The sequence below is a fragment of the Ostrea edulis genome, chromosome 7 (genome assembly GCF_947568905.1).
Source record: "Ostrea edulis chromosome 7, xbOstEdul1.1, whole genome shotgun sequence".
Lineage (NCBI taxonomy): Eukaryota > Metazoa > Mollusca > Bivalvia > Ostreida > Ostreidae > Ostrea > Ostrea edulis.
The window spans coordinates 10,422,835-10,449,658 of NC_079170.1; the positions used below are offsets into that span (position 1 = coordinate 10,422,835).

Below are 26,824 nucleotides of genomic sequence, written 5' to 3' on the forward strand. Positions count from 1 at the left end.
GATCATTTTCTAAAGTGTTTTATGATGCCAATTCACTGTGTGTACTCGGACTGATTTACATTCGTTTTACGATTTTCTTCCGTTGTTTTGGACAAATGAATATGGTAAATTTTACTGATAACAAAATATATCCTCATTCGTCCACTACACGTTCATGTGTATTATACTGTATATAATGTACATTTAAGTGATATTCGATATGATGTTAATGATTTTAAATTCAAAAAGGATTTTAGATTTGATTGAATGGACATTATCATGCTCAAATGCGGATCCAGCGCCGGTGCGCCGGGCGCCCCCTCCCCCGTTTGAATTTTTTTTTTATAATTACAAACGCCCACAAAAGAGCAAAATGAACGTATGTAGACGTTATATGTTCATTATCTAAATTAAAAAGAACCCACTCTCTTATATTGGCACAATTTCGTTAGCTTCCGGGGGCTTCGCCCCCTGCACCCCCATCAGTGCAAAGCTTCAAGGCAACCCCAGCCTTCTACTGCCCCCACCCCACCCCCCGTTATGAAATTCCTGGATCCGCCACTGATGCTGATTGAATTAAATACCGGGAATATTTATTTTTGAGGCACAAATATTTAAACAGCAAAGATATCTCTCTCTCTCTCTCTCTCTCTGAAATGATGTGTACGCAGTTGCGTACTTGCGTATAGGCAGCTACGCGCCTGATTTTATAATTATCTCCAACGCATTTCGCTATAAAAACCTCATCAAGGACCCTCTGCATGTATGTACATTAAATCATGCACAGTATTTTGAGGACTCTTTCCTACCGGTAATCATTGGAATGTTGATAGTGAAGTATACTTCACACTCCCAATGAGTGTGAAAGGTGAAAATAACGGACAGTGATCGACTCCTCTAAGGAATACAAAATAAGAGTTGGGCAAGCACAGGACCACAGGACATATCAGAGGTGAGATCAGGTGTTCGGGGGAAGTAAGCATCCCCTGTCGACCGGTCACACCCGCCGTAAGCCCTATGTCTTCATCAGGTAAACGGAGTTATCCGTAGTCAAAATCAGTGTGCCAAGAACGGCCTAAAAATCAGCATGAAGCACGTCAGACAACATTTGACCCAATGATAAGTTGGGTTGGCAAACTAGATCTTACAACGACCATAAAATTTGCGACATGCTGACTTTAAACGAGACTGTTGAAACCTCTAAAACATCAACTTCTTTGCCAGTAGCCTGTCACGATTTAAAAACTGATCATACGCAGAACAAGCTCTTGCGTATCAAATCAGTTAAGAGATATAAACACCATATGCAGGTGATAATAGAATATTGCTACATAGATATGGGAAGTTGACGATGGAGAAGATGAAATCATCCCGTTTGTCATAAAGTTGAGTTGTTAGTTTGCCGTTATTGCATCTACTTTCAATAAATTATCTTAAGTATGAAGCAGAAGTGGAGGGCTCTGTGGCGTCTTTTATCTCTGGGATATATCAAATTGACATATATTAAATGAAAGTTATTATTGTTAATAGATAAAATATCGTTGATATTTCTAAATGTAGAGTTGAAGGTGATGCAGCAAAAGATTTCTTCTTCTCATGTAGAAGCTATAAATTGAATAAATTCTGCTTCATAAGAATATGAAAACAGGTCAGCTAACATAAGGAGAACAATTTGTGCACATGGGAATTCCTACAGACTGTTGGAAGACATGGTCACCAAAGACTACAAGATATTGTCAATGAGGAAATCCAGCATATTTTTTTTTTAATTTCAACTTCTGGTTACAGGTTTATATAGGGTGATGTTGAATAATATCAAAAGTTTGAATTATTAATATCAATAAATAATTATCAATATCAAGAATGAGTTGATATTAAGTGAAACAGCCCACAGTATATATAAATTTATTTTTGAAATCAATTTGTGAGGGCAAAGAACATTTATTTCAATTCATCAACTTCTAAAAATATAAAGATAGATATAATGAGTTACAAATCTGACATATTATAGAATTTAATGAAAATGTGGAGAAAAAACAAAATTCTGAAAACATATTGCAGTGCAAACATGCAATGAATGATACTATTTAAAGCTAATCATTGTACAAAAAAAAAAAGAAAAAAGAAAACAGCAATCTATGCTTACTAAACCAAATCACAAATTATAAATCACTTTCACATACATAATGATTGTATCTTATGTTTCTCTGAGTATTTCTTCCAATACCTAATCAATGAAAGATATTCTGAAAAAGCAACATGTAACTCTATATTTCCTGATTTCAAAATGAAGAGAATTGATTTTCTATAAATTTTGTGATCCTCCTTCCTCATTATCAGTTCCTGGACCAATACTCCAGCTCAACTAACAATTTTTACAATTAATCCTCCCCCCAACCATGTTAATATAAATGTCAAAGGGATTTTACAATACACACCAATAATTTGAATTCTTGAAGGAAAAAACAGAAAACACTACTTTTAAATGACAATTCAGACTGAATCAACATTTAGAAAATCATCTTTATGACTACTTAAGGAAATTTTACTGAATACTAAGAAATCTACAACGTAAAATGATTTTCAAATGAGTACTTTAATGAGACTTGCGTCAAATGCCTTTGGTGTTGAAGAAAAAGTCCTAATTTATGGTTGCACTAAAACTCAATTAATGTACATGATAGAAGCACCAATTGATGATTACATTATCAACTTATTAGTGTGTCAGAGTGAAACACCTTGTATGCCACGAATAATTTCAGTATCAAAACATTTCAGCACAAAAGAAGAGATCAGATTTCTTACAGATTACAATAATTTTATAAGGTTTGGCCCAAACCCAAAGACTCCAAGGAAGAGGGAACCATATGCATGCATTTTAGCTCAACTTTGGTTGGTTCCCCTACCTCCAAGATGCTACACAACAATTTTGGTAAAACTTGACCCTATTGTGCTTTAAAGGAAGTAAAAATGTTCAAACGTCAAAGGATGGCAGCTGATGCATCAAATTTGACAGAGAGAGATCCTAACAACTAGGTCACCTGACCTAAAAAACTATATAATTGTACTTAAAGTTATAGTAGAAAAAAAATAATCATAAAAATCTTTGATTCCAAGACTTCCAAGCTCACAGCTCCTGTACAAACTGAAAATATATTGTATATACATGCATCTTCTTGTAGTACAGTAAATGTTCATGCATAGTACATGTCCACACATAATTATACCATATACATACTGTGTATTTATCAAGAATGTGAGCAAAACATCATAGGAATTCATCTTCTGAATCAGGATGATTTTTACAATAAAATATCACAGTTTCTATGGATACAAGTTGTCAAGGAATGTACATTTTGTAAAAATACTTTTACTGCAAACCAAGGTTTATTTAAAAATTGGTGAGGAGAAATACATTCACTGTGAGTAAAATATGTATTCATGTGGGCCGACAAATAAAACCTTAATGCATAAACAAAACGACTGACTCGTGGCAATAAATATTCATGAAAAAGTGGTGCTCGTGATTCCTGCACGAGAAAGCACATTGATTTATAGTATAATTATACATGTAAAAACAGGTTTCACAAAACACTGCACAAATTCTTGTAAATAATTACTACAATTAAGAAATAAATTTTATTTTTGAAAATACATGAGGGTAGGAAATGTGATGCTTCACGCCAGCATACTTTTCGTGATGCGCTAACATGCTTGATGAAGTATGGCTGTGTGGAGCGTTGCAGCTCATACCCTCATGTACTTTCTAAAATGAAATTCAAATTTATATTAACACTTGTCATCGGATTCCCACTCGTTCCTGTCACCACCATGTGATGGAGAGAAGAACAAAGTGTATTATAATTAACCATGGGTCTCCAATGACGATGTACATTATACCTTCATATCTGTCAGAATTCCCAGCCGTTAAAGTAAACATACTATAATTATCAAGATTCACACGCCCATTGTTCACAACTGCAGCATATTCATAAGGAAATGGCTATCATTACAACTTGTAAAGATTATCAAAGGCAAAAAACATTGGAAATGTAAATACATACTCAGTCTGATGAATAATCATTGATGCACTTTATCATAATCTCTCATAAAAATAAATAGGTCTACCTTAAGCTAATTTCCTATTCCTTCTAACTTCAAAACCCAGGCCCATTTACATGGCATTAAATTCCATGCAATCTGAGGTATCTTAATGTCAATGCCCCCTGTTGCACCCTTATTCCAGCTAAAGTTGCCCTGGTAACCCAGAAGAGATACTACAGTTGCTGTTGTTGTTTGGGGTGCCCCAAGGGTAAAAGTTCCTGCTTTTGGCCACTGAAGGAGAATGGCGTAAACTGTGTATCCTGAAGATGATTTCTTTTTTGTGTACCTGCAAAAGATAATGGTAAGATGAAGTCAATCTTATTTTTTCCCTGGAGAAATTAACTTTCTACAGATGGCATCATTGTCCATTTGTTAATTCTTGTTGCTACAGTATCATGGATTGCAGAAACATAAATCTATTCAGGGCTATGTTAAAGATCGTAGTGACTAGGCTAGGTATGGTGGCTGATTTGTGTCATTTTACATAATATTGCCTTCATGTTATTTCGAGGTGAAAAGACAACAAAATGATATTTTGCGACTTTTCGTCCCAAAATAACTTCAAGACGACAAAATGATGATATTAGCTACTATTTGTCTCAAAATAGCAAAAAGATCACAAATTGTGAAATGGCACAAATAAGCCACCATACCTAGCCCCTAGGCTAGCTGCTACGGTCTTGAATGCAGCCCAGAATCTAAGTATGAATATCGCAACTTGTTTGTATTTATAAAACTCACCACACATTCTTAGTGACAGTGTCATTCTGGTGTGACCAAGTTCTTGTTCCATAAATAGCATCACCATTCACATTCAGCCACTCCCCCATTTGTTTCAGCCTCTCCTCCATGATCGGCACGATTCTCCCATAGCTAGTGGGACCTACGTTCATCAACATATTCCCTCCACAGCTGACAGTGGTCACAAAAGTCTGGATTAAATCCTCAATCGACAAGTAGTTACTGAGTGGCGCGTTTCTACGGTAACCCCAGGAGTAGTGATCGATTGTCATGGCATTTTCCCATTTGTGGGTTTGTAGTTTTCCTGGAATATACAATTAACAGAGAATGTTGAAAATTTGGTACTGATGATCAAAGTCCATACTCATGTTAAAAATCATATTAGTAAAATTTGTAAAAATGGTTTGTGCTAAATAAAACAAGATCAATTGTACACAAAGTCTTCCCAGCGTCGTCTGTTTCTGTAACTATATTTTAACTTGGTGTCTCCATTCACAAACCGGCAATTACAGTCAAACCCATGTAATCTGACAACTGTGTAATGTGTTTCACTGTGAATTCCACATGTAATCTGACAATTGTGTAATGAGTTTCACAGTGAATTCCACATGTAATCTGACAATTGTGTAATGTGTTTCACTGTGAATTCTACGTGTAATTTGACAATTGTGTAATGTGTTTCACTGTGAATTCTACATGTAATTTGACAATTGTGTAATGTGTTTCACTGAATTCTACATGTAATTTGACAATTGTGTAATCTGTTTCGCTGTGAATTCCGACCCTAATTTTCCTTTCCCTTTCTTTTTCTACATTCTCAGTGTGTGACCCTGTGTAATCCGTAGAGAAAATTCTTTCCCTGTAGGTGTCCGATTACATGGGTTTCTCTGTAATGATTCTGCAATGGTTAACTACATCTGTTCCGATTTGTGGTAGTTGAAAGATAATGAGTGAAGGTTTGAAATAGTTTTCACAATTTTGCATGATTTCTTTTGAGATTCCATGTTGTTACATGTATTTATTCTGTAAAGTTGATGTTAGAGGAGACAATCATTTAATCACTAGGTACTTTGTTTCACGTTGAAACTGCAAAAATCATTATAGTTTATTATTCATATATTGGTATAATACTGATATTGTCCATCTACTTGTATATATACATGATTAGCAATTCATATATGTATGTACTTGTTTCCCCAACATGCTGCATCCACACACAGTTTGCAGTCTATGTAACCTGTAGTTAATGTTGTAAACTTTCTTTCTTTTTTGAATTTCCTTCTTCATAAAATGTCTTACTGTTATGCCCTCTGGGCCCAAAATTGGAATAAACGTATCTTATCTTATCTTATCTTATCTTATATATTATTACTACAGTAACTTGATCCGAAGACTCGGATCACGTCGAGTTGAGAGGCGCGGATCATCAGATCACACGAGACGCAAAGCGTCTAGTTTGATCTAATGATCCGCGCCTGTCAACGAGATGTGATCCAACTCTTCGGATCAAGTTACTGTAGTAATGATAAATTTATTATATACCCCCTATGCATTTTAAATCCACATTTATATGATACTAAATGTAATCCAAATTATCAAAAACACTGACATACAGTGAAATTATGTTTTGTGTACGCAGTTTTGTTTTGTGACGCGGTCAATGTTATTCACAAATAACGTTGCGTTAATGCATTGTGACGTCATTGTGACGGCATCAGTTTCAGAGGATACTGATACGGAATCAGAAAACCATAGTGTGGTGATCCGGAAAACCGGATCATACGCTGTGAAATCCACAGTATCAAAGAACGATGCATTGATGGGTATATAATAAAGAATTATACTAGAATTGTACCTTTGCTTCCTGTAATGTCTAACATGGTATGTACAAACATGAGCTAGTTTAACATACATAGATTGTACCTCATGTTGTGAGTACATACCTGCATTGGTCATGTGAGTACATACCTGCATTGTTCATGTGAGTATATACCTGCATTGTTCATGTGAGTACATACCTGCATTGTTCATGTTGTGAGTACATACCTGCATTGTTCATGTTGTGAGTACATACCTGCATTGGTCATGTGAGTACATACCTGCATTGGTCATGTGAGTACATACCTGGATTGTTCATGTGGGTACATACCTGAGATTGCTGTGGATATATACCTGGACATACCTGAATTGTACCTGATGATGATATGGATATACAACTCATATTGTTGTGGCTATGGGTACATACCTGATTTTTGCCTGGTTTTCTTTTGACTACATACCTGAAGTCTACCTGGTTTTCTTTTGGCTACATACCTACGTTGTACCTGGTTTTCTTTTGATTACATACCTGGGTTGTACCTGATGTTATTTTGACTACATACCTGAATTCTACCTTATTTTCTTTTGGCTACATACCTGGGTTGTACCTGATTTTCTTTTGACTACATACCTGAACTCTACCTGATTTTCTTTTGACTACATACCTATGTTGTACCTGGTTTTCTTTTGGCTACATACCTGGGTTGTACCTGACTTTCTTTTGACAACATACCTGGGTTATACCCGACTCTATTTTGACTACATACCTGGGTTGTAGCTGATTTTCTTTTGACTACATACCTGAACTCTACCTGATTTTCTTTTGACTACATACCTATGTTGTACCTGGTTTTCTTTTGGCTACATACCTGGGTTGTACCTGACTTTCTTTTGACAACATACCTGGGTTATACCCGACTCTATTTTGACTACATACCTGGGTTGTAGCTGATTTTCTTTTGACTACATACCTGAGTTGTACCTGGTTTTCTTTTGACTTTTGACTACATACCTGGGTTGTACCTGTCAGCACAAGTAAAGAAACCTCCATGGTGACAGGAAATGTTCCTCCCCCATCTGTCATTGACCACCACCGAGTCCTTCACTGGGCTGTTCCAGGAATCAAACACAATTAAACTTAGTAGTGAACAAAGTGATTGTATCAACAAATGGACCTCTGAACAGAGGTACAATAATTTTATGTTCATTTTTAAAGGGTGACCATAAAATATTCAAGTAATTGATTGAAAAGTTGAAAACATAAATGTGTATTGTATCCATCCACTATATTGCTGTACAGCAAATTAGTTTCTTCAGTCATACATATTCATATGCTATTTAATTTATCAACTCAATACCTATACATGTTATTATTCAGGATACTGTTGTTACATTTCACGATGCCAGTTATTACTGCTTGTCAGGAATGTCAGTACCTTTCATTATAAAGCCAGGCCAAGAATTCCTGTGATGTCCAGTACTCAGCGGGGGCATTTGCATCTCCATCTGACCACACCACATCAGGCTTGTACTTCTGGACAATCTCATACAGCTCCGGCATTGTCTTGGACTGATGCAAAAATTAAATTAGTACAAGCTACCTCACATCTCTCTCTCTCTCTCTCTCTCTCTCTCTCTCTCTCTCTATCTATCTATCTATCTCTAATTTTACTTCTCCTTAATCCAAATTCAAGTTATGGAGGTACTCTACATCGTCATAATGGCTGACTTCCTTTTAAAACATGGTGGAAAATATAGATATCAGCAATATTTCTCTATTCATTTACAAAATTCTTGCTTAGTTGAGTAGCTCAGTAGGTTAGCACGTCGACTACTGAACTGTAGATTGCATGTTCAAGTCTAGCAGGGATTTTAAATTTTTCTCAGATTGCTTTCAACTAAAACTGTATTTTTTGACTAAATAAAGTAAATTTGAAAGTTTTCAATTTTAAAATATTGTTGTACATATCCTCCACTTTTAATCCATATCAAATTTCTCTGGTGTAGCATACCTCCTTAAAATTTGCATTTGAAATTCTCTTTTACTGAGACTATCACAGAAATAAAAGTGCATGTTAATTTGTACACGTACATTTACAAAGTTCTGAGTTTTAAAGCCACTAGCTTCATCACTCTTGTACAATGGATTAAACCACTCAAACAAGGAGTGATACAGCCCAAACTTCAGTGAGTAGTCTCTGACAGCATCTGCTAAGTCACCTAAACAGAGAAAAAAATCACAGTTAAATGTCCATTTCTACAAGTTAATGGTCCATTTCTACAGGTTAAACATCCATTTCTACAAGTTAAATGACTATTTCTAAGACTAGGGTCAACTGAGAAATGGGGTCTTTCTTTAAAAAATATATAAAGATATTAAATCTGTTATGAACATCAGCATTAGATGAGATATCTTGACAATATTAAATATCAGTACAATTCTCTGTTAGGGACTTACCAACAAGATCTCTGTTTGGACCAGTATCATTAGAATTCCAGTTAAAGGAATATTTGGATGGCCAGTTGGTAAAACCTTCATGGTGCTTACTGGTCAACACGACGTATCTGTTAAATGACAGACAAAAAATTACAAATATAAATATCTGATCAAGAGTGAGGAAGATATTTCATATCATGTCCAAAGTGTGACAAGAAACAAAAACAAACATAAAGCTTGAAATTTGACGTAATCCCCTCCCCATTTCCCCTTCTTAAAAGCCTTAAATAATTTACACTTAAAGTTACAAAAACATCAAACCTCTGATGCTCCCTCCCTCTTCCATTCTTACTGTAGTATAAGAAGGGAGGAGAAAATCATTGGCTGGACCGGGAATCGAACCCGGGACCCCTGCATTACTATTCAGGTGCTCTAACCACTGAGTTATCCAGGCCGGCATCCACGGTCCGTGTAGCCCTAATTACTACATTCCCATTCCTCCCTCCTTAAACAGTCTTCGCCCTCGAAGACACATAACCCAGATTCTTCTCACCCCTGACCTGCAAGACCAGGGGTGGTCAACGGCACCAAATGTAGTATAGAAGGAGAGAGAAAATCTTTGGCTGGACCGGGAAACGAACCCGGGACCCCTGCACTACTAGTCAGGTGCTCTAACCACTGAGCTATCCAGGCCGATATCCATGGCCCGTATAGCCCTAATTACTACATTACTGTATGATCAAAGGCATTTTGCTACTTCATAATTTAATGTAACATCATCTTTGCTAGCCAAGGATTTTCGATTAACTCCACTTCTATATATATCATAATATTATATTGTGGGGAGCAGAGCAGACCGAAAAACCCTCGGCTAGCGATGATGAAGTATTGCCCTCTGGCACATGTGTGAGATATCTGCAGGCTATGCACATACACTTTAGATTTACACCCCAGAAAATCAAATCCTCAATGATATCACTCCAAAATTATATCAAAGCTCCAGATAATTTTTTACTACAAAGAGTATTTACTCCCTGGTTTTCAAATCAATGAGTATTTTGCTTTTCAGAAAAAATCAAAAGTGCATTTTGTTAATTTACTGATTATCTTTGCTCTAGCTTTTGCACAGAAGATGTCACCAGATAAACGATACTTCTTCCGTTAAACTTTAACTTAAAGTTTATACGAAAAGGCCACTCCAGCTATTTACGGGGAAAGTCTTTTGCAGTTCTTTTTATTAAAACTATTCATTGTCATTCGGAATTTGATATTTATCATTGATGCATTAAATTTGAATATGTCAGACACTCAGTCACATGATTATGATCGAATTCTGCATGTCATTCATCCACAATTGATAATACAAGTTTTTTCCCCGTGCTTTCAACCACACATTAACTCTTTAAGAAAGAAAGTATAATAAGCAGGCCTATGTAACAGGAAGGGAGAAGATGCAACGGACCAGACCGGGACTCGAACCCGGGCCCCCTGAATCTCTAGTCAGGTGCTCTACCAACAGAGCTAACTGGCCACCGGCGATCGAATCCGGCTGACCACTACACCTATATAATATTGTTTTCAGTTAACTCTTCCAATTTTTCAAAATTGTGATTGTCATCAAAACATATTTCATAGCGCTAAATATCATGTATGATCAAGCCCTGGGCTAACTTCAATTCATATGAATATATAATTCATATCTATATCATACTACATGTATCACAAATACACGGATTAATACACATTACTTTGGGAGTGTGAAGCGTATTTACATTCACTAATGCGTAATTATACGCATGATTTTCAACTTAAATGCGTATTTGGTAAAATTTAATGAGTATTTACACTGATACACACCTTATCTGCAGCTCTGGATATGTAATGTGGTAGTGTAAGTGATATGGCATTCCTACTAGCTCTGGCTAGCGGGTTAATACTTTAGCTCGATTGGTAGAGTGCTGGATTTTGAGTGCCAGAGACTTGGGTTCAAATCCCATCAGAGGCATAACAATGTCTCTGTCACGCTACATAAATTCTATACATTCTCCATGTTTGATCAGGTCATTTGTTAATCAGCAATGAATGTTGGTCAGCTGTGAGGCCCTGTAAAACGGTGATTTTTCATTATTCATACAATCTCTCAGTGCTTTGAACACTGCTCATTGAATTTGTACTGAATACAATTATGGTCTCTCAGGAATTTCCCAGTCACGTTGCTGAATGATATGTCAGCCCTTTCACACAGCCGCACAGTTAACCATTATTGACAGCTGACCTGAGGTGATTCTGTTTTTTGTATCAAATCATAGTGGATTTTATTAGCAACATAGGTGTTAAAGTAAAAGTATGACCTGCAGAAATAATACAACTGTAGTGGTCAGCTGGATTCGATCGCCAGTGGCCAGTTAGCTCAGTTGGTAGAGCACCTGACTAGAGATTCAGGGGGCCCGGGTTCGAATCCCGGTATGGTCCGTTGCATTTTCTCCCCTCCTGTTACATTTGGTGCCGTACACTAGGAGGAGTGTAGCGGTCAGCTGGATTCGATCGCCAGTGGCCAGTTAGCTCAGTTGGTAGAGCACCTGACTAGAGAATCAGGGGGCCCGGGTTCGAATCCCGGTATGGTCCATTGCATTTTCTCCCCTCTTGTTACACAACTATGAGTAGTGAGGGAGGGGGGTTGTGTGGACTCCGCCCTTGTGGTGAACATCAAGAATATTATAATAACGATGGTCATAATCTCAGTGAGATTCGTCGAGGTTGGATATTTAGACTGATGCCTCTTCAGAAGAGGTGTCAGTCTAAATATCCAGCCTCGGTGAATCTCGCTGAGTTTATGATTGTCATTGTCAAGAATGAAGAATATTATAAAAACGATTAGATAGTGTCATTGTGTGTAGAGTGACTTACTTCGCTCCAGATTCCTTGAATAGGCCCGCCCATTCCACAGGACTAAAGAACTCTGATCTGAACTCCGGCGCAAAGTCAGCATAGGTGAAGTCGGGTGGGTAGTTCTTCTGCATGAAATCAACGATGCCTGGGAGACCTCTCTCTTTCCAATCATACCAAAACCATTCCGAGGAGAAACTGGGCACGGAGAACACCCCCCAGTGAATGAAAATACCAAGTTTTGCATCATCATACCAGCCTGGAAGGGGTCGAGAATCCAGCGAATCCCATGTCGGCTCGTAATGGACAGTTGACGATTTACCAACAAGTAAAAGAGCAACGAGCACAAGGAAACACGACGCCGCCATGTTCACAAACAAAAAGTACATCACATGATACGAATATCACGTGACTTTGTTTACGTACTTGAGTACACACCGGTGGGTTTTATTTTAAACGTAAATAAGGGCCTGCATGTTGCGGGGCTCTGTGGGCGTATTTTTCTTTATTTCAGCTTAAATCTAATGCTTTTTATAAAACACAGCGAAACGAGAAGGTGCATTCTAATCAATTTTATGCAGTCGGGAGCAGGAGAGATGATCTGACAAAATGCCCGGTGGAGCGACGTACCCCCTCTTTCAGTTGGTGCGTTTGATGTCCATACGAGATGACGGAGACACGGGAAAGACTACTATAGTGAATAAATATGCTTGGATCGAGGCTGGAGAAGACAACTTGTTGGCTTTGTATAACACCAATGGTGATTACCCCCCTAATATTAAATCGTTAAAACATTCAGAAACAGACGACTATTGAAAATGCCTGTTCACCTCTCTCTCTCTCTCTCTCTCTCTCTCTCTCTCTCTCTCTGAGGAATGCATAACACTATAGACCTAATACTTTTGTTCATGTATTACATGTAACTGTCATTTTATTGTGATTGTGTTTATATTATAAGTAAAGACTAAAGTAGACATATTATTTTCCTCATTCCTGAGTTTTGTTTCCAGGGTACCTCCTACTTAGGTATGCCTCATCAGGAAAAGTACCCACCTGCCAACAGTTGACGTGGCCACAAGAAAAACCGATCTGTACCATGTGCTTTGACCCCACAGTATCATGGCTGCTGATTGTAACTGAAGATGCCACGCTTTTCATCATTCCAGCTCGGTCGATTCTGGTGAGAAAACTCGGGGAACTGCATGAGTTCGAAACAGTGTACAGGAATATTTAACAAGAACACTGAAATTTTAAGTGCTTAACACTGGCAATGAATGTAAAGGCAATTAAAATTAATTGATAGATTATCATCCCCACCCTCCCTACAAAAAAGGGCCCACCCTGGGTTTTTTTATTTCCGCAAAAATTAAGATTTTAAACAAACTTGCTTCCCAGTGACATGAGTGAATGATTAAAGTCACAGAAAGTTGGTTTTATACCTGTAGCAGTCAGTATAAGAGGGAACTTATACTGCCTCGCTAGAGAGCTAGCTTTTCTAGTGATGTGGTAGAGTGTCTCTCTTGATCACGCAAGTTAAGCAACGGAGAGCATGTTCAGCACTTTGCTGGGTGACCACTACACGTTATAAATTGGTGGCAGCGTAATGACTCTGGTGTTTGGCGGGAGGCCTGCTTCAGTCGAGTCTCTTTGGAGCTCTGGGTATGGATGTGGATTCGTCTGGGGACGATGGTGGTTGTCGTCGGGAATGCCAAACACTTAAAGAGTTAGAGAGGACTCGCACTAAGCTTTGGGACTGCGGGGAGGCGGGGGGGGGGGGGGGGGGGTAGCGGTCAGTATAAGAGGGAACTTATACTGCCTCACTAGAGAGCTAGCTTTTCTAGTGATGTGGTAGAGTGTCTCTCTTGATCACGCAAGTTGACCAATGGCGAGCGTGTTCAGCACTTTGCTGGGTGACCGCTACACGTTACATATCTTCTACCAAGGATTCTTTGAATGTTAACTTGATTAACACTTTGTGTGATGCCTTTTGTCATTTTTTTTTTTATTTGGGGGAAATAAAAGTTAAAAAATAAAATCCTTCCATTCACCCCATATTTTTTTGTGACCCCGGATGATAATCTACTAATTAAGTTGAATTGGCCTAATTCAGAAATAGAAAATTGTGTAATTTTTTTTATCAGGTTTCAGTGGGTGAGACTATGAATTTTGTATTAGAAATATAATGTATAAGAAAAAATTCCTATCTTTGAAAATATGATATTTACAGGACTCACAGTATTGCTTGTTTACTGCAAAAATTGACCATTAATAGCAATGAGAAATTCAGTGGTCTGTGGTTTAACTAGAAGATGAAAGTATTCTGTAGATGATATGAGTTTTGAAAAAATTCTTTCATCTTGATGCAGGACAAGTCAGCTCGAGTCAATCAGATTTGGAGCTTAGATGATGTCACAATCACCAAAATTAAGAAAACTAAAGGTAATTTCATTCATTCATGGTCAGTCAGGATTAATCTTTTTTAGCTCACCTGAACCGAAGGTTCAAGTGAGCTATTCTGATCACATTTTGTCCGGCGTCGGTCCGTCTATCTGTAAACTTTTCACATTTTCGACTTCTTCTCCAGAACCACTGGGCCAATTTCAACCAAACTTGGCCAAAAGCATCCTTGGGTGAAGGGCTTTCAAGTTTGTTCAAATGAAGGGCCATGTCCCTTTCAAAGGGGAGATAATCACAAAATGCAAAAATAGGGTGGGGTCATTTAAAAATCTTCTTCTCAAGAACCACTGGGCCAGAAGAGCTGAAATTTACCTGAAAGCTTCCTGACATATTGCAGATTCAGGTTTGTTCAAATCATGGCCCCTGGTGGTAGGATGGGGCCACAAGGGGGGATCAAAGTTTTACATACAAGTATATAGGGAAAAACTTTAAAAATCTTCTTTTCAAGAACCACTAAGCCAGAAAAGCTGATTTTTACATGAAAACTTTCTGACATAGTGCAGATTCAAGTTTGTTCAAATCATGGCCCCCGGGGGTAGGATGGGGCCACAAGGGGGATCAAAGTTTTACATACAAATATATAGTTAAAATCTTTTTCTCAATAACCACTGAGTCAGAAAAGCTGATATTTACAAGAAAACTTTCTGACATAGTTCAGATTCAAGTTTGTTCAAATGATGGCCCCCGGGGGGTAGGATGGGGCCACAATTGGGGGGGGGGGGTTTCAAAGTTTTACATACAAATATAGGAAAAAGCTTTAAAAATCTTCTTCTCAAGAACCATTGGGCCAAAGAAGTTGACATATACATGAAAGCTTTCTGACATAGTGTAGATTCAAGTTTGCAAAGGGTAGTTTGGGCCATAATAGGAACTAAGGTTTTACTTGCAAATATATATGGAAAGTCTTCAGATATGGGCCAAGGTGACTCAGGTGAGCGATGTGGCCCATGGGCCTCTTGTTTATAATTATGAAATCGACTCGGAATCATTGCCCCCACCAGTCCATGGTACAGGGCAATGCTTTACTGGTACCCACGTGGCAAATACCTTCCAAATAGTTAGAATTGATGCATTTTCCAATAAAGGGGTCTAAAATGGATCAATTGTTTCAGAAACAAATATTTTGACAACTGTCCTAGTTTCCTATTCATTTTTTTTCTAAGAGCAAATAGGGTTATTTTCATATTGAGGGTAATTTGTTACAAGGGAAAACTACAGAATAATCAGTTGTAAATGTTCAAATTCCTCCCTCACCAGGATGCCAGTGTCATATGCAAACATTACGCTTAGCAAGGTTGCATGTACATTAACAAGTACCGGTACTGAAAAATGGAAAGTGTAATTTTGTTCCATTTTGATTATAAAGCTTACAATAATTCATTACAATAGTTTTATAAGATTTAAGTTTTGAGTTTTATTTGTAATGGTATCCATGAACTTTTCAAAGATGAATGTAATTCACAATTTATAAATTTCCTTTTGTGTTTTGGAGTTACCATGCTTTGTGGTGGTGATTTTCGTAATGAAGCGTGTACGATACTACTGGCTCAGTAGAAAAGTTTTATGTAATGATACAATGACAGGTATTTGTAATTATATGAAAAAGTCATTCCTTTGTTGATCTTTATTGACCATTGCTCAGGGGTGTTCATTTTTGAAATTAAGAGTTTTATCATTGTACATTTAGGTCTTCAGCTGTGATATGATTACGAGTTTTAACATTATACATTTAGGTCTTCAGCTGTGATATGATTACGAGTTTTAACATTGTACATTTAGGTCTTCCATCAGCTGTGATATGATTATGAGTTTTAACATTCTATATTTAGGTCTTCCATCAGCTGTGATAGGATTACGAGTTTTAACATCGTACATTTAGGTCTTCCATCAGCTGTGATATAATTATGAGTTTTAACATTCTATATTTAGGTCTTCCATCAGCTGTGATATGATTATGAGTTTTAACATTCTATATTTAGGTCTTCCATCAGCTGTGATATGATTATGAGTTTTAACATTCTATATTTAGGTCTTCCATCAGCTGTGATAGGATTACGAGTTTTAACATCGTACATTTAGGTCTTCCATCAGCTGTGATATGATTATGAGTTTTAACATTCTATATTTAGGTCTTCCATCAGCTGTGATATGATTATGAGTTTTAACATTGTATATTTAGGTCTTCCATCAGCTGTGATAGGATTACGAGTTTTAACATTATACATTTAGGTCTTCCTTCAGCTGTGATATGATTATGAGTTTTAACATTCTATATTTAGGTCTTCCTTCAGCTGTGATATGGTGGCACACACTGGATGATCAACAAATCGCCATTATTGGCACAAAGGTATTTCTTGAGTTGTTTCTTTTAACAGAGGTCAGAGTGACATTGAACTTTGAATATTTAATTGAGTCTCTCAGGTGGCTTTGCTCATCTGTGTAGCATCTGACCATTTGTTACCAACATTGATATACAGCATCTTCTGTGGGGTAGTGGGAACAAATTGTGAATTTAATGGTCACTGCCCTCAAACCCCCCCCCCCCCCATCTCCCTTTTAATGATCCTCTTTTCCTCCTGAGCATGTAGCAAACAAACAGAGTACATAGTTATTAGGAACATAAGTCACGACCTTGAACCAAAATATGACACAAAAGAGTGACAATTATTTGCCTGGGAAATATCATCAGGAATAGTAATCATTGCATCTGATCATAAAAAGCTGATAATATCTAATTCAGAGTTTGAAAGTTGCATTCTTGCATCACAGCATGCAACACTTCTTAGTAAGTTTTGGTGGTTTTTTTTGCAAAAGTCAAGTGATCACCCGAGCCCTTAGACCTATTGTATATATGTTTAAAGTATCAACTTTGTTGATGTACTGTCTGGTGGTATGATTCGTCATTGATCATGTTTATTTTGAAGACAACTGAGAGATTTCATTTGAAATTAACTAATACTGGTATCAAAATTGGAAGGTTTTAAAAGGTTGTGCTGAAGGCAAATGTTGCTTATTGTAATACAAGTGAAATAGGCCTTGTTTACTCTTTGCATTCATTCATTTTTGATAATTTTTTTTCATATAGAGTGGAGAGATAGAAATCGTTGATTTGATAAAGCGATGTATTGTGAACGAGTTAGAAGTAGATGGCAGTATTGTTAACCTTGACCTCATCCAAGATGATCAACAGATGGCGACCTATCTTTTGGTATAATTATATTTTTACTGTATCTCCGAATCTAATTTTGGTATCAATGTTTACAGTGTCTTTTGGTATAATTATATTTTTACTGTATCTCTGAATCTAATTTTGAAAGATAATTTCTGTAAATATTATAAAGGCAAAACTTTGTACTTGTAAAAAAAAAACTAGAAAGTCTAGCTGCATCCTTGACAATCCTATTTACATTGTCATTGTTTTATTTATGTAAGAAGTTTCTAGATATTCAGGAGGTTTCCCATCGTGGCAAGCCACAGCTGAAATGTACTTTTCTCTCGCTTCAAAGGGAGGAACATACATTTCAGCCTTGGCTTGCAATGATAGAGGTTTCCAGGGATGAATGTTTATGATGAAATGTATTTTTTAAATAGTATACATTTCATAACATGTTCTAAAGTGTTGTTCCTTTCTTGGACCATCTGTTGAGTAGATAACTGGACAAGCTGGGATCCAGTGGAAACTTTTACTAGAGTCCAGGATATCAGAGGTGGTCAAGTTTGACCTTGAGGTTACTGACCTTGGATATGACCAGATTGATGGTCGTCATTTACCAGTCATTAGTGTAACTGCGGTCACAGGTAAGGGTGTTCAGAACCTGACGCCAGTATTAAAAATAGGTAAGGGAGATCACTGGTGTTCAGAACCTGACGCCAGTATTAAAAACAGGTAAGGGAGATCACTGGTGTTCAGAACCTGACGCCAGTATTAAAAACAGGTAAGGGAGATCACTGGTGGTCAGAACCTGACGCCAGTATTAAAAACAGGTAAGGGAGATCACTGGAGTTCAGAACCTGACGCTAGTATTAAAAACAGGTAAGGGAGATCACTGGTGTTCCGAACCTGACGTCAATATTAAAAACAGGTAAGGGAGATCACTGGTTTTCAGAGCCTGACGTCAGTATTAAAAACAGGTAAGGGAGATCACTGGTGTTCAGAACCTGCCGCCAGTATTAAAAATAGGTAAGGGAGATCACTGGTGTTCCGAACCTGACGTCAGTATTAAAAACAGGTAAGGGAGATCACTGGTTTTCAGAGCCTGACGTCAGTATGAAAAACAGGTAAGGGAGATCACTGGTGTTCAGAACCTGACGCCAGTATTAAAAACAGGTAAGTGAGATCACTGGTGTTCAGAACCTGCCGCCAGTATTAAAAACAGGTAAGGGAGATCACTGGTGTTCCGAACCTGACGTCAGTATTAAAAACAGGTAAGGGAGATCACTGGTGTTCTGAACCTGACGCCAGTATTAAAAACAGGTAAGGGAGATCACTGGTGTTCAGAACCTGCCGCCAGTATTAAAAACAGGTAAGGGAGATCACTGGTGTTCCGAACCTGACGTCAGTATTAAAAACAGGTAAGGGAGATCACTGGTGTTCTGAACCTGACGCCAGTATTAAAAACAGGTAAGGGAGATCACTGGTGTTCAGAACCTGCCGCCAGTATTAAAAACAGGTAAGGGAGATCACTGGTGTTCCGAACCTGACGTCAGTATTAAAAACAGGTAAGGGAGATCACTGGTGTTCAGAACCTGACGCCAGTATTAAAAACTGCAAGTCAGGGATAACAACTACATAACAGAATGTGTTATGTATGTGTATTAAGAGTGAAACTTGTCTAATCCAGACATACTTAGTACCAAAAAATTATACAATACCAGGAATATTTTTTATGATTTAGTTTTAGAGTTTGGTGACAAAATTTGTGTGCAGTTTACCCAACATTTTGGGTTGCACAACTTTCAGATTAAAGAGGTTTCACTGTACAGTGTTACATACTATGTAATAGATGTGGTAAGCATTGTTAAAAGTCTATAGTTCTATACAAGCACCTGCTTATCACAATACCGGTACAGTGGATGCCCCTCAATCAACATCCAGCAACTGATGGTATTATTCCATATTTTGATATAGGATTTAGTGTTGGCTGAGCTAGTAATATTTGCTATTTTCAAAATTTTTCTTTTGATGTCTCTGAATGAAGATTGTATGTTCCTTTAAAGAAAGACATCGCATTTGAATAACAATAAAAGAAGGAAAGAGACACATTAATGCAATACAATACTTCTAAATGAATTTTCTGTGTAATCAAGAAATGAATATTTTTAGTGATAAAATAATGATTTAGTGGAACCATTTGGCTATTCAGTACTAATTCACATGAATTTTCTACAGAGGAGACGAAACAAATCTTCTTGCCGCTGAGACTGTACCAGTTCCAGAGATCTGTGGCACTGAGTCCACAGAATGCCAAAGGTCGGCACTTCATAGCCGCCCACGACAATAAGTCTTCAACGTATCAGGTAAGTAATGGCCTGGCTGTATACACATGGATCAGTTCAGTGCTATTGTTGTGCCATTTCAAGCTCCAGACAAAATTAATTTGAGATGACTTGAGTATATCTCATAATCTGCAGGATCTGTACTACAAAAACTCTGATTATTACACCCCTATGAAAATTAGTCATTTCACAGTATGAAGTCTGGTAAAATATAGAGGCTTTTGATTAGAGGATGATCAATTTTTTTTGATAAAAAAAATTTGGATGTTTGAAATTTGAATTGTTAAATCATTTAACTTGAGAATTTAAGCATTTCTTTAATGATTTAATTAATTCATGATTTCATCACTGTATCTGAGTTTTTGAAAACTGCAGTTTGCAGGGTTTGTCTGCAAAAAAAATTTCTTTAGGCTGCTAGAAAGTGATGTTGAATTGTTCGAACCAGCAACATTAAAATAAATGTTCAGCATGCAAGATTTCGGATACTCTTTGGTAAATGGACATGATATATACTAGGTGTGTAGTTGGAGTTAGTTTTTTGTTGTTCGTAATTCTTTTGACGTTTTGTTAACACAGGTCTTTGACAGCAATATGGAGCACTCTCCATTGTTTGTGTACAAACTACCACTCGGTGCGTGTAACATCATTCTCAGTGATAAAACAATCTATACAACTACCCGATTGGCTGGGGAGAAAAAGCTGTTGGTAATAGCCAATCAAAAGGCAGAAACTTCAGTAGAGGATCAAAAGGTACCAACTGCATCTGGTTTGTAATAAATCCATTCATTGATTGGTAAGATAAGTACGATTAATATCAGGGTTGGAAACTTACTGAAATTATGAACCAGTTACAGGGCTTGCTACACTCAAAAGTTACCAGCCCTATTCAAAATTTGTCAGTCCTGATTTTCAATTTTATCATTTTACATGAATGAATATACTAATGGAGCTTATTTGAGACATTTTTGTTGTTCATTGGCTGTCTTAAAAATTAGTCCATCGTATAAAATGTTGTCCCCCTCTCACCTGAGAAATAGACCATCTTGGGCAGTCGGGTGGGCTGTAATTTCCAACCCTGTTTTGAAGCAATTAATAGAATATGGAGATGTCCTCTTCGCATTTGAATGATTGTTGCATCAAATTTTTTTTAATTATAAAGACAGTTGAAAAATGGTTTAAATAAATTTGTGTGTCTGATGAAATTACAGTAAACTACCATTATTAAGAATTTTTGTTGGAAATATGCTTAGAAAACAATTTGCTCTTTGTGCCAATTTATAGAATGCTTTTGTAATGAATTTTTTACTAGACAGAGGCCTGAATTTATTCTTTAATTGCAATCGACATGCCAGTTCTTTACAATAGACATCTATTGAACTCAAAATGAAACAGAATGATAGTGAAACGCTCACTAAATTACCTTATTAAGTCTAAGTAGGGACCTGTATGTATCCATGTTATCGGTCTATGCTGCTGGATGTGTATGTGGTAAAAGTAAAATTCAAAACCTTGCAACTTGGTGACAAAACTGTCTAACTTTGCCTTGCATTATGTTTCATGTTCGTAATTCAATTAAAGAATACAGTGAATTGTGGTGGTTTTATTTAGATATATGTGTTGGAGTTACTGAGATATTGAGTTATTGGGTTCACAAGTAAACCTTTATTGTACACATCAAGCTGGACTATAACATGCCCTGTTTTGTTATCTATGTATGATGATGTAGGTAATCAACAGTACTTTATTTTTTTAACAATCCACAGGAGTTCAACAAGGAGGCTGTTCTACAGCACTTTGATTTACCAGTGGATGAGAAGCTGTTGACTGTGGTAAAGAAATCCTTTCCATTTTATTGGCACGACAAGCGAGAGGAAAATCTGAAACAACAGATGTTAAAGAACAAGGAGACAGGACTATGGGATCAGGACGATGACAGAATTCTGGGGACGTATGGAGGAGCGTACAGGTCATTTGAAATCCAGATCAATGGTCACACCGTGCTGAATGGTTGTCTCATTATAACAGATTCAGCTGTGTATGAACTGAGGCCAAGGTTTGTTATTCTTTATTCAAGGAATTTCAATTTGGTACGATCGTTAAAGGAACATTCCATTATGACATCACAAAGAGTGTAGAGTGATGTACCCTGTGTTTTGTATTTAATTAATTTTCTGTATGGTTGAGGTCTATAGAGCTTTTTTCTGATCCAAGATTTTCCCCAAAATTTTCTTTGTCACTTTTAATGATTAAAATCTTCTGTCTAAAGTGTTTAAAAGATTTCACATAAAAATTAAGATTATACCAGGGTTGGAAATTATAGCCCACCCGACCGCCCGAGACGGTCTGTTTCTCAGGCAGACGGGAACAAAACTTTAGATGACAGTCCGGTGGTCGGGCTAATTTAAATAGCCAGTTCCTATTTTTAAACCGATAATTTCTATTTTTAAGTTTTTTTTACCTCATTCACAAAAATGTATATACGCTAACCGTTGTTAGATTAGGTATCGTTGTGAATAAGGTACATGTAAGACGTAGGAATTGTAATCTATTCGTCCATTGGTCTGTCTGAATGTTATAGCCAATCAGCGTTCGCAGTTCAAATTACGTTTGGCATTATTACAAACGTGCGAGCGCGAGATCTACGAGATGATGCGAAAGTTTTTATGGGTTATCAACTCCAGAAAAGCATCCCTTTGTTGACTCCAAGGAAAAAAACAAAGCATACGACCAAAACAAAAGACGACGTACGATTGTTCCGGGATGGAAAGTGGAGTTTAGATGGCTGATCAGTGACGAAACACATGGGAAGCTCTATTGTAAAATATGTCAGGGGGTGTATGAACCATTAGCAGTTAAGAAGAGCGCATCCGACAGAATAAATAATAATGAATATTTTTTATCAGGACTGGCAGATTTTGAGGAGGGCTGGTAACTTTTAAAAGTAGCCCTGTGACTGACTGCTTTTTTCAGTGAATTTCCAACCCTGATTATACATTATCACAGAAGCTCGTTTTAGAGAGTTTATTCGTTTTGTAAAGAAAGATTACAGTACGTTATTGTGTATGTAATTTTATCGATCTAAGTTTATTATATCTTTCACATTTCAAGCATTTTGTGGGTAAAATGTGTCATCTAAAAGTTGTAATTTGTGACTATGCAAAATTAAGATGCTTTACATTACAAAATCAATGTTTCGCTTATTTGTTACATAAAAAGACTCAAGTCTTTGTTTACATAACACAGATTTATAAGGCTAAAATATTGCTTTCATTCTTGCATTCAGAAGGTCAAAATTTTGGCTGTCAACATTAAATGAGGCATATTTTTAATGTTTAACACCAAAAAAGGAAAATATTGTTGTAAAATAATTGTGAAGCAGTCCCTTTAATAATCATTTATATCTTAGATTTGAATAAAGACGTGTAATAGTGAATTAAGAAATGCATGTAATGTGAAATGTTACGTTTTTCACATCGTCGCAAACCACGGCTTTGAGTCCACTCACGCTCCCTCATGATGATGGAGAGAATCGAATAGAAGCACCCGTGGGTAACCGACAATGCGTTTTGCATAGAGTGTAGTATTGTATAGAATAACAAAATGGAAATGCCTACATTATGAACTAATTTTTAAACGTACAGTGGCAAAGCAATGTAAATGCTGTGATATGAATTTATGATGCCTTCTTTTTGTGTTGATATGCAGAATTTCTCCTGAGCGTCTTTTTCTGGACCTGGCCCTGGGTAAGTCGGAGGGTGGCGTCACTGACAATCTAGGGATAGCACTGGGTCTAGATATCAACACTCTCTATGAACTGTCAGCTGAGAACTGTGTACAGAGCCAGAATTACGACAGGGCCATCAAACTCTTCAAAATGGCCAAGGTAAGGAAACCAGTCTCCGACACATGTACAGTGGAGTACTGATTCAGAGTGAGGTGAGGGAACCAGTCTTTAGACACATATACAGTACTTATAACATAGCAGAGTACTGATTCAGAGTGGGGTGAGGGAACCAGTCTCTAGACACATATACAGCACTTATAACATAACAGAGTACTGATTCATAGTTAGGTGAGGGAACCAGTCTCTAGACACATATACAGTACTTATAACATAACAGAGTACTGATTCAGAGTGGGGTGAGGGAACCAGTCTCTAGACACATATACAGCACTTATAACATAACAGAGTACTGATTCATAGTTAGGTGAGGGAACCAATCTCTAGACACATATACAGCACTTATAACATAACAGAGTACTGATTCAGAGTGAGGTGAGGGAACCAGTCTCTAGACACATATACAGTACTTATAACATAACAGAGTACTGATTCAGAGTGAGGTGAGGGAACCAGTCTCTAGACACATATACAGCACTTATAACATAACAGAGTACTGATTCAGAGTGAGGTGAGGGAACCAGTCTCTAGACACATATACAGCACTTATAACATAACAGAGTACTGATTCAGAGTGGGGTGAGGGAACCAGTCTCTAGACACATATACAGTACTTATAACATAACAGAGTACTGATTCAGAGTGGGGTGAGGGAACCAGTCTCTAGATACATATACAGTACTTATAACATAGCAGAGTACTGGTTTCAGAGTGAGGTGAGGGAACCAGTCTCTATATACATATACAGTACTTATAACATAGCAGAGTACTGGTTTCAGAGTGAGATTGTAGTTGTTCTGAATGTATTATAAAGATCAAGGATTAGTAAGTGTATTTCGCGAGTATTTTATTACGATAGATAAATGACATAAAATACCAAAGCAATCAATCCTCTAATATATTTATACTCCTTCTGCAAATGAAGTTGTGCACCTCCTATTTTGATTGAAATTTTTTAACATTCAAGAAAGTTATGATATTTCTTCCATTTTGAGGGGGGTGTTACGTTGTCATTGTCCAGAGCATATATTACATGTAAAACCAGTTATTCTTCAATGAATACAAACTTGCTATTTCCACCATCCAGTGTGCCCTGGGGAGCAGGGACATTAGTCCTGTTAGGACTCTTCTAGTTGCATTTTTATTCAGTTATAATAATTGATTTGTAATGGAGCTTTCCTTTAACTTTGTATGGCAGAGGTCAATGTATACCTGAAGCAACTGAAATACTGACAAAATAATGAAAATTTGATTGATGAATGCATTCAATTTTTGTTTCAGTCCTCATTTATGAAACGTGTATCCTGCTTTGCCAAGCATGGTCGTGTACAGGAAGTGATGTCACATCTGCGGCTGGCGCTTGGGGATCGTGCTTCTGATTTGACTACAGTGGAGAAAAAACAGCTGTCTAACATGGCGATATACTGCTACATTTACCTCCTCAAACAGGGAGCTGGCGAAGAACGACTCAAAGACACATTTCTGTGTGTATCTTATTTAAGAACATAGGGGATGTTTCTCAATACATATATTTTCGCAACATTTATTTAACAATTCACTTGCATTCTATCTTGTTTCTAGCAAAATATCTGGGGGTATATTACTATGTCTGTTTTAGAGTCAGCCTATTTTGATAGTCCCTGGTTGTTACAAGTAAAAATGTAAAGCCAGCTCTTATGTATTGCAGAAGTTTGTATATACATGTATGGGCATTGCAAAGTTATTGCAGCAAAGAGGGGAGAAAAATCTTTGGAACAATAGGGTCAAACCCAGGGCCCTTGCATTACTAGTTACATAATCTAATCACTGAGCTGCCCAAGCTGATATATAAAGTATGGTAATATCATGACAATATAAAATGCTAAACCTATATAAAGTATGGTAATATCATTAACATATAAAATGCTAAACCTATATAAAGTATGGTAATATCATTAACATATAAAATACTAAACCTATATAAAGTATGGTAATATCATTACACTATAAAATTTCAACCTATTTCAGAAATCATACAAGAACTCTTCATATTGAGGAGATGAAAAAATAAGTTAAGAGAAAATGTCAGAAACAGCACTTTTGTCTTTAACTCTGATCCGCAGTCCTGTGGCACAGGGATTACAAAAATTCATGAAGATATCTAGTAACAATGTGTTTTTAACTTTAAGAATTCCAAACATCATCTGTTTCATCATCTGTCTTTTTTCCTCCTTGATTTTTTTCCATAAAGAATGGCCAGGGATTATTTAATTTGAAATCAATATCATCATTTAGTGTGAAGGATGTTTAATTGGGTCACGTAATTTTCAATTTCCAGAGAATTTCTGATCAGCAATTTCTTCTATGATGAGCAAATGACACTTGGTATATTAGCAGAGAACAATCTGACGGATGTTTTATTAGAGGTGGCCAAGGTATGTATCAAAAGCAAATTTAATTTTTATTCAATTTGTCCATTTTCTTTGTAAAAAGATAACACAATTCTTCTGTGTGGATTTTACATCTTAATATGGGTTCAATATATTTGTAGTCAAGAGGTCTTCTGATAGAAGCCTTGAATCTCCTGGCTAAAAACAATCACTTTACGTTACATCCAGACATGATTACGGGACTTGTGGCCAAGGGCTTCAGTAATCACATGATACAAGCTTCCAAAGGTAAGTCACATGATATTCAGCAGTCACATGATACAGGCTTCCAAAGGTAAGTCACATGATATTCAGTAAAGGTAAGTCACATGATATTCAATAAAGGTAAGTCACATGATATTCAGTGATCACATGATACAGGCTTCCAAAGGTAAAATCACATGATGCACATACATTACAGTGTCTATTTATCCATGGCATGACTGTTTTATACAGCATGATCCAGTTCTCTAATGACAACGTAACTGGCATACAATTTGAATAACGCCAGTCAGCACGGTATAAATATGTGAATGCCCACAGTGCATTCATTATCGCCCTGTATTGTTCAAAATATAATCATTCGATGCTTATGTT

At 36.9% G+C, this 26,824-nt stretch overlaps 2 protein-coding genes across 4 annotated transcripts in view; one reads left to right on the forward strand and one right to left on the reverse strand.

Annotated features, from left to right (window-relative positions):
* Positions 1 to 1,868: 1,868 nt before the first annotated feature.
* On the reverse strand, positions 1,869 to 12,354 carry LOC125654011 (alpha-L-fucosidase-like). The gene is made up of 7 exons (XM_056143267.1): positions 11,987 to 12,354; positions 9,101 to 9,207; positions 8,735 to 8,862; positions 8,079 to 8,212; positions 7,655 to 7,752; positions 4,825 to 5,128; positions 1,869 to 4,369 (listed from the first exon to the last, which is right to left on the reverse strand). The coding sequence occupies exons 1-7, from the start codon at positions 12,352 to 12,354 to the stop codon at positions 4,114 to 4,116; spliced, it is 1,395 nt and encodes a 464-aa protein (XP_055999242.1). The 3' UTR covers positions 1,869 to 4,113.
* Positions 12,355 to 12,362: 8 nt separating this feature from the next.
* LOC125654012 (uncharacterized) overlaps positions 12,363 to 26,824 on the forward strand; it is a 38,056-nt gene continuing 23,594 nt past the window's right edge. For all 3 annotated transcript variants that reach the window (XM_056143264.1, XM_056143265.1, XM_056143266.1), the window contains exons 1-13: positions 12,363 to 12,725; positions 12,976 to 13,145; positions 14,332 to 14,404; positions 16,702 to 16,769; positions 17,508 to 17,630; positions 18,073 to 18,220; positions 19,812 to 19,939; positions 20,495 to 20,668; positions 21,682 to 21,971; positions 23,624 to 23,801; positions 25,101 to 25,303; positions 26,137 to 26,233; positions 26,350 to 26,476. In XM_056143264.1, the coding sequence (XP_055999239.1) occupies positions 12,575 to 12,725; positions 12,976 to 13,145; positions 14,332 to 14,404; positions 16,702 to 16,769; positions 17,508 to 17,630; positions 18,073 to 18,220; positions 19,812 to 19,939; positions 20,495 to 20,668; positions 21,682 to 21,971; positions 23,624 to 23,801; positions 25,101 to 25,303; positions 26,137 to 26,233; positions 26,350 to 26,476 (1,930 nt within the window). In that variant the 5' untranslated portion in view covers positions 12,363 to 12,574. The remainder of the gene's footprint in view (positions 12,726 to 12,975; positions 13,146 to 14,331; positions 14,405 to 16,701; positions 16,770 to 17,507; positions 17,631 to 18,072; positions 18,221 to 19,811; positions 19,940 to 20,494; positions 20,669 to 21,681; positions 21,972 to 23,623; positions 23,802 to 25,100; positions 25,304 to 26,136; positions 26,234 to 26,349; positions 26,477 to 26,824) is intronic.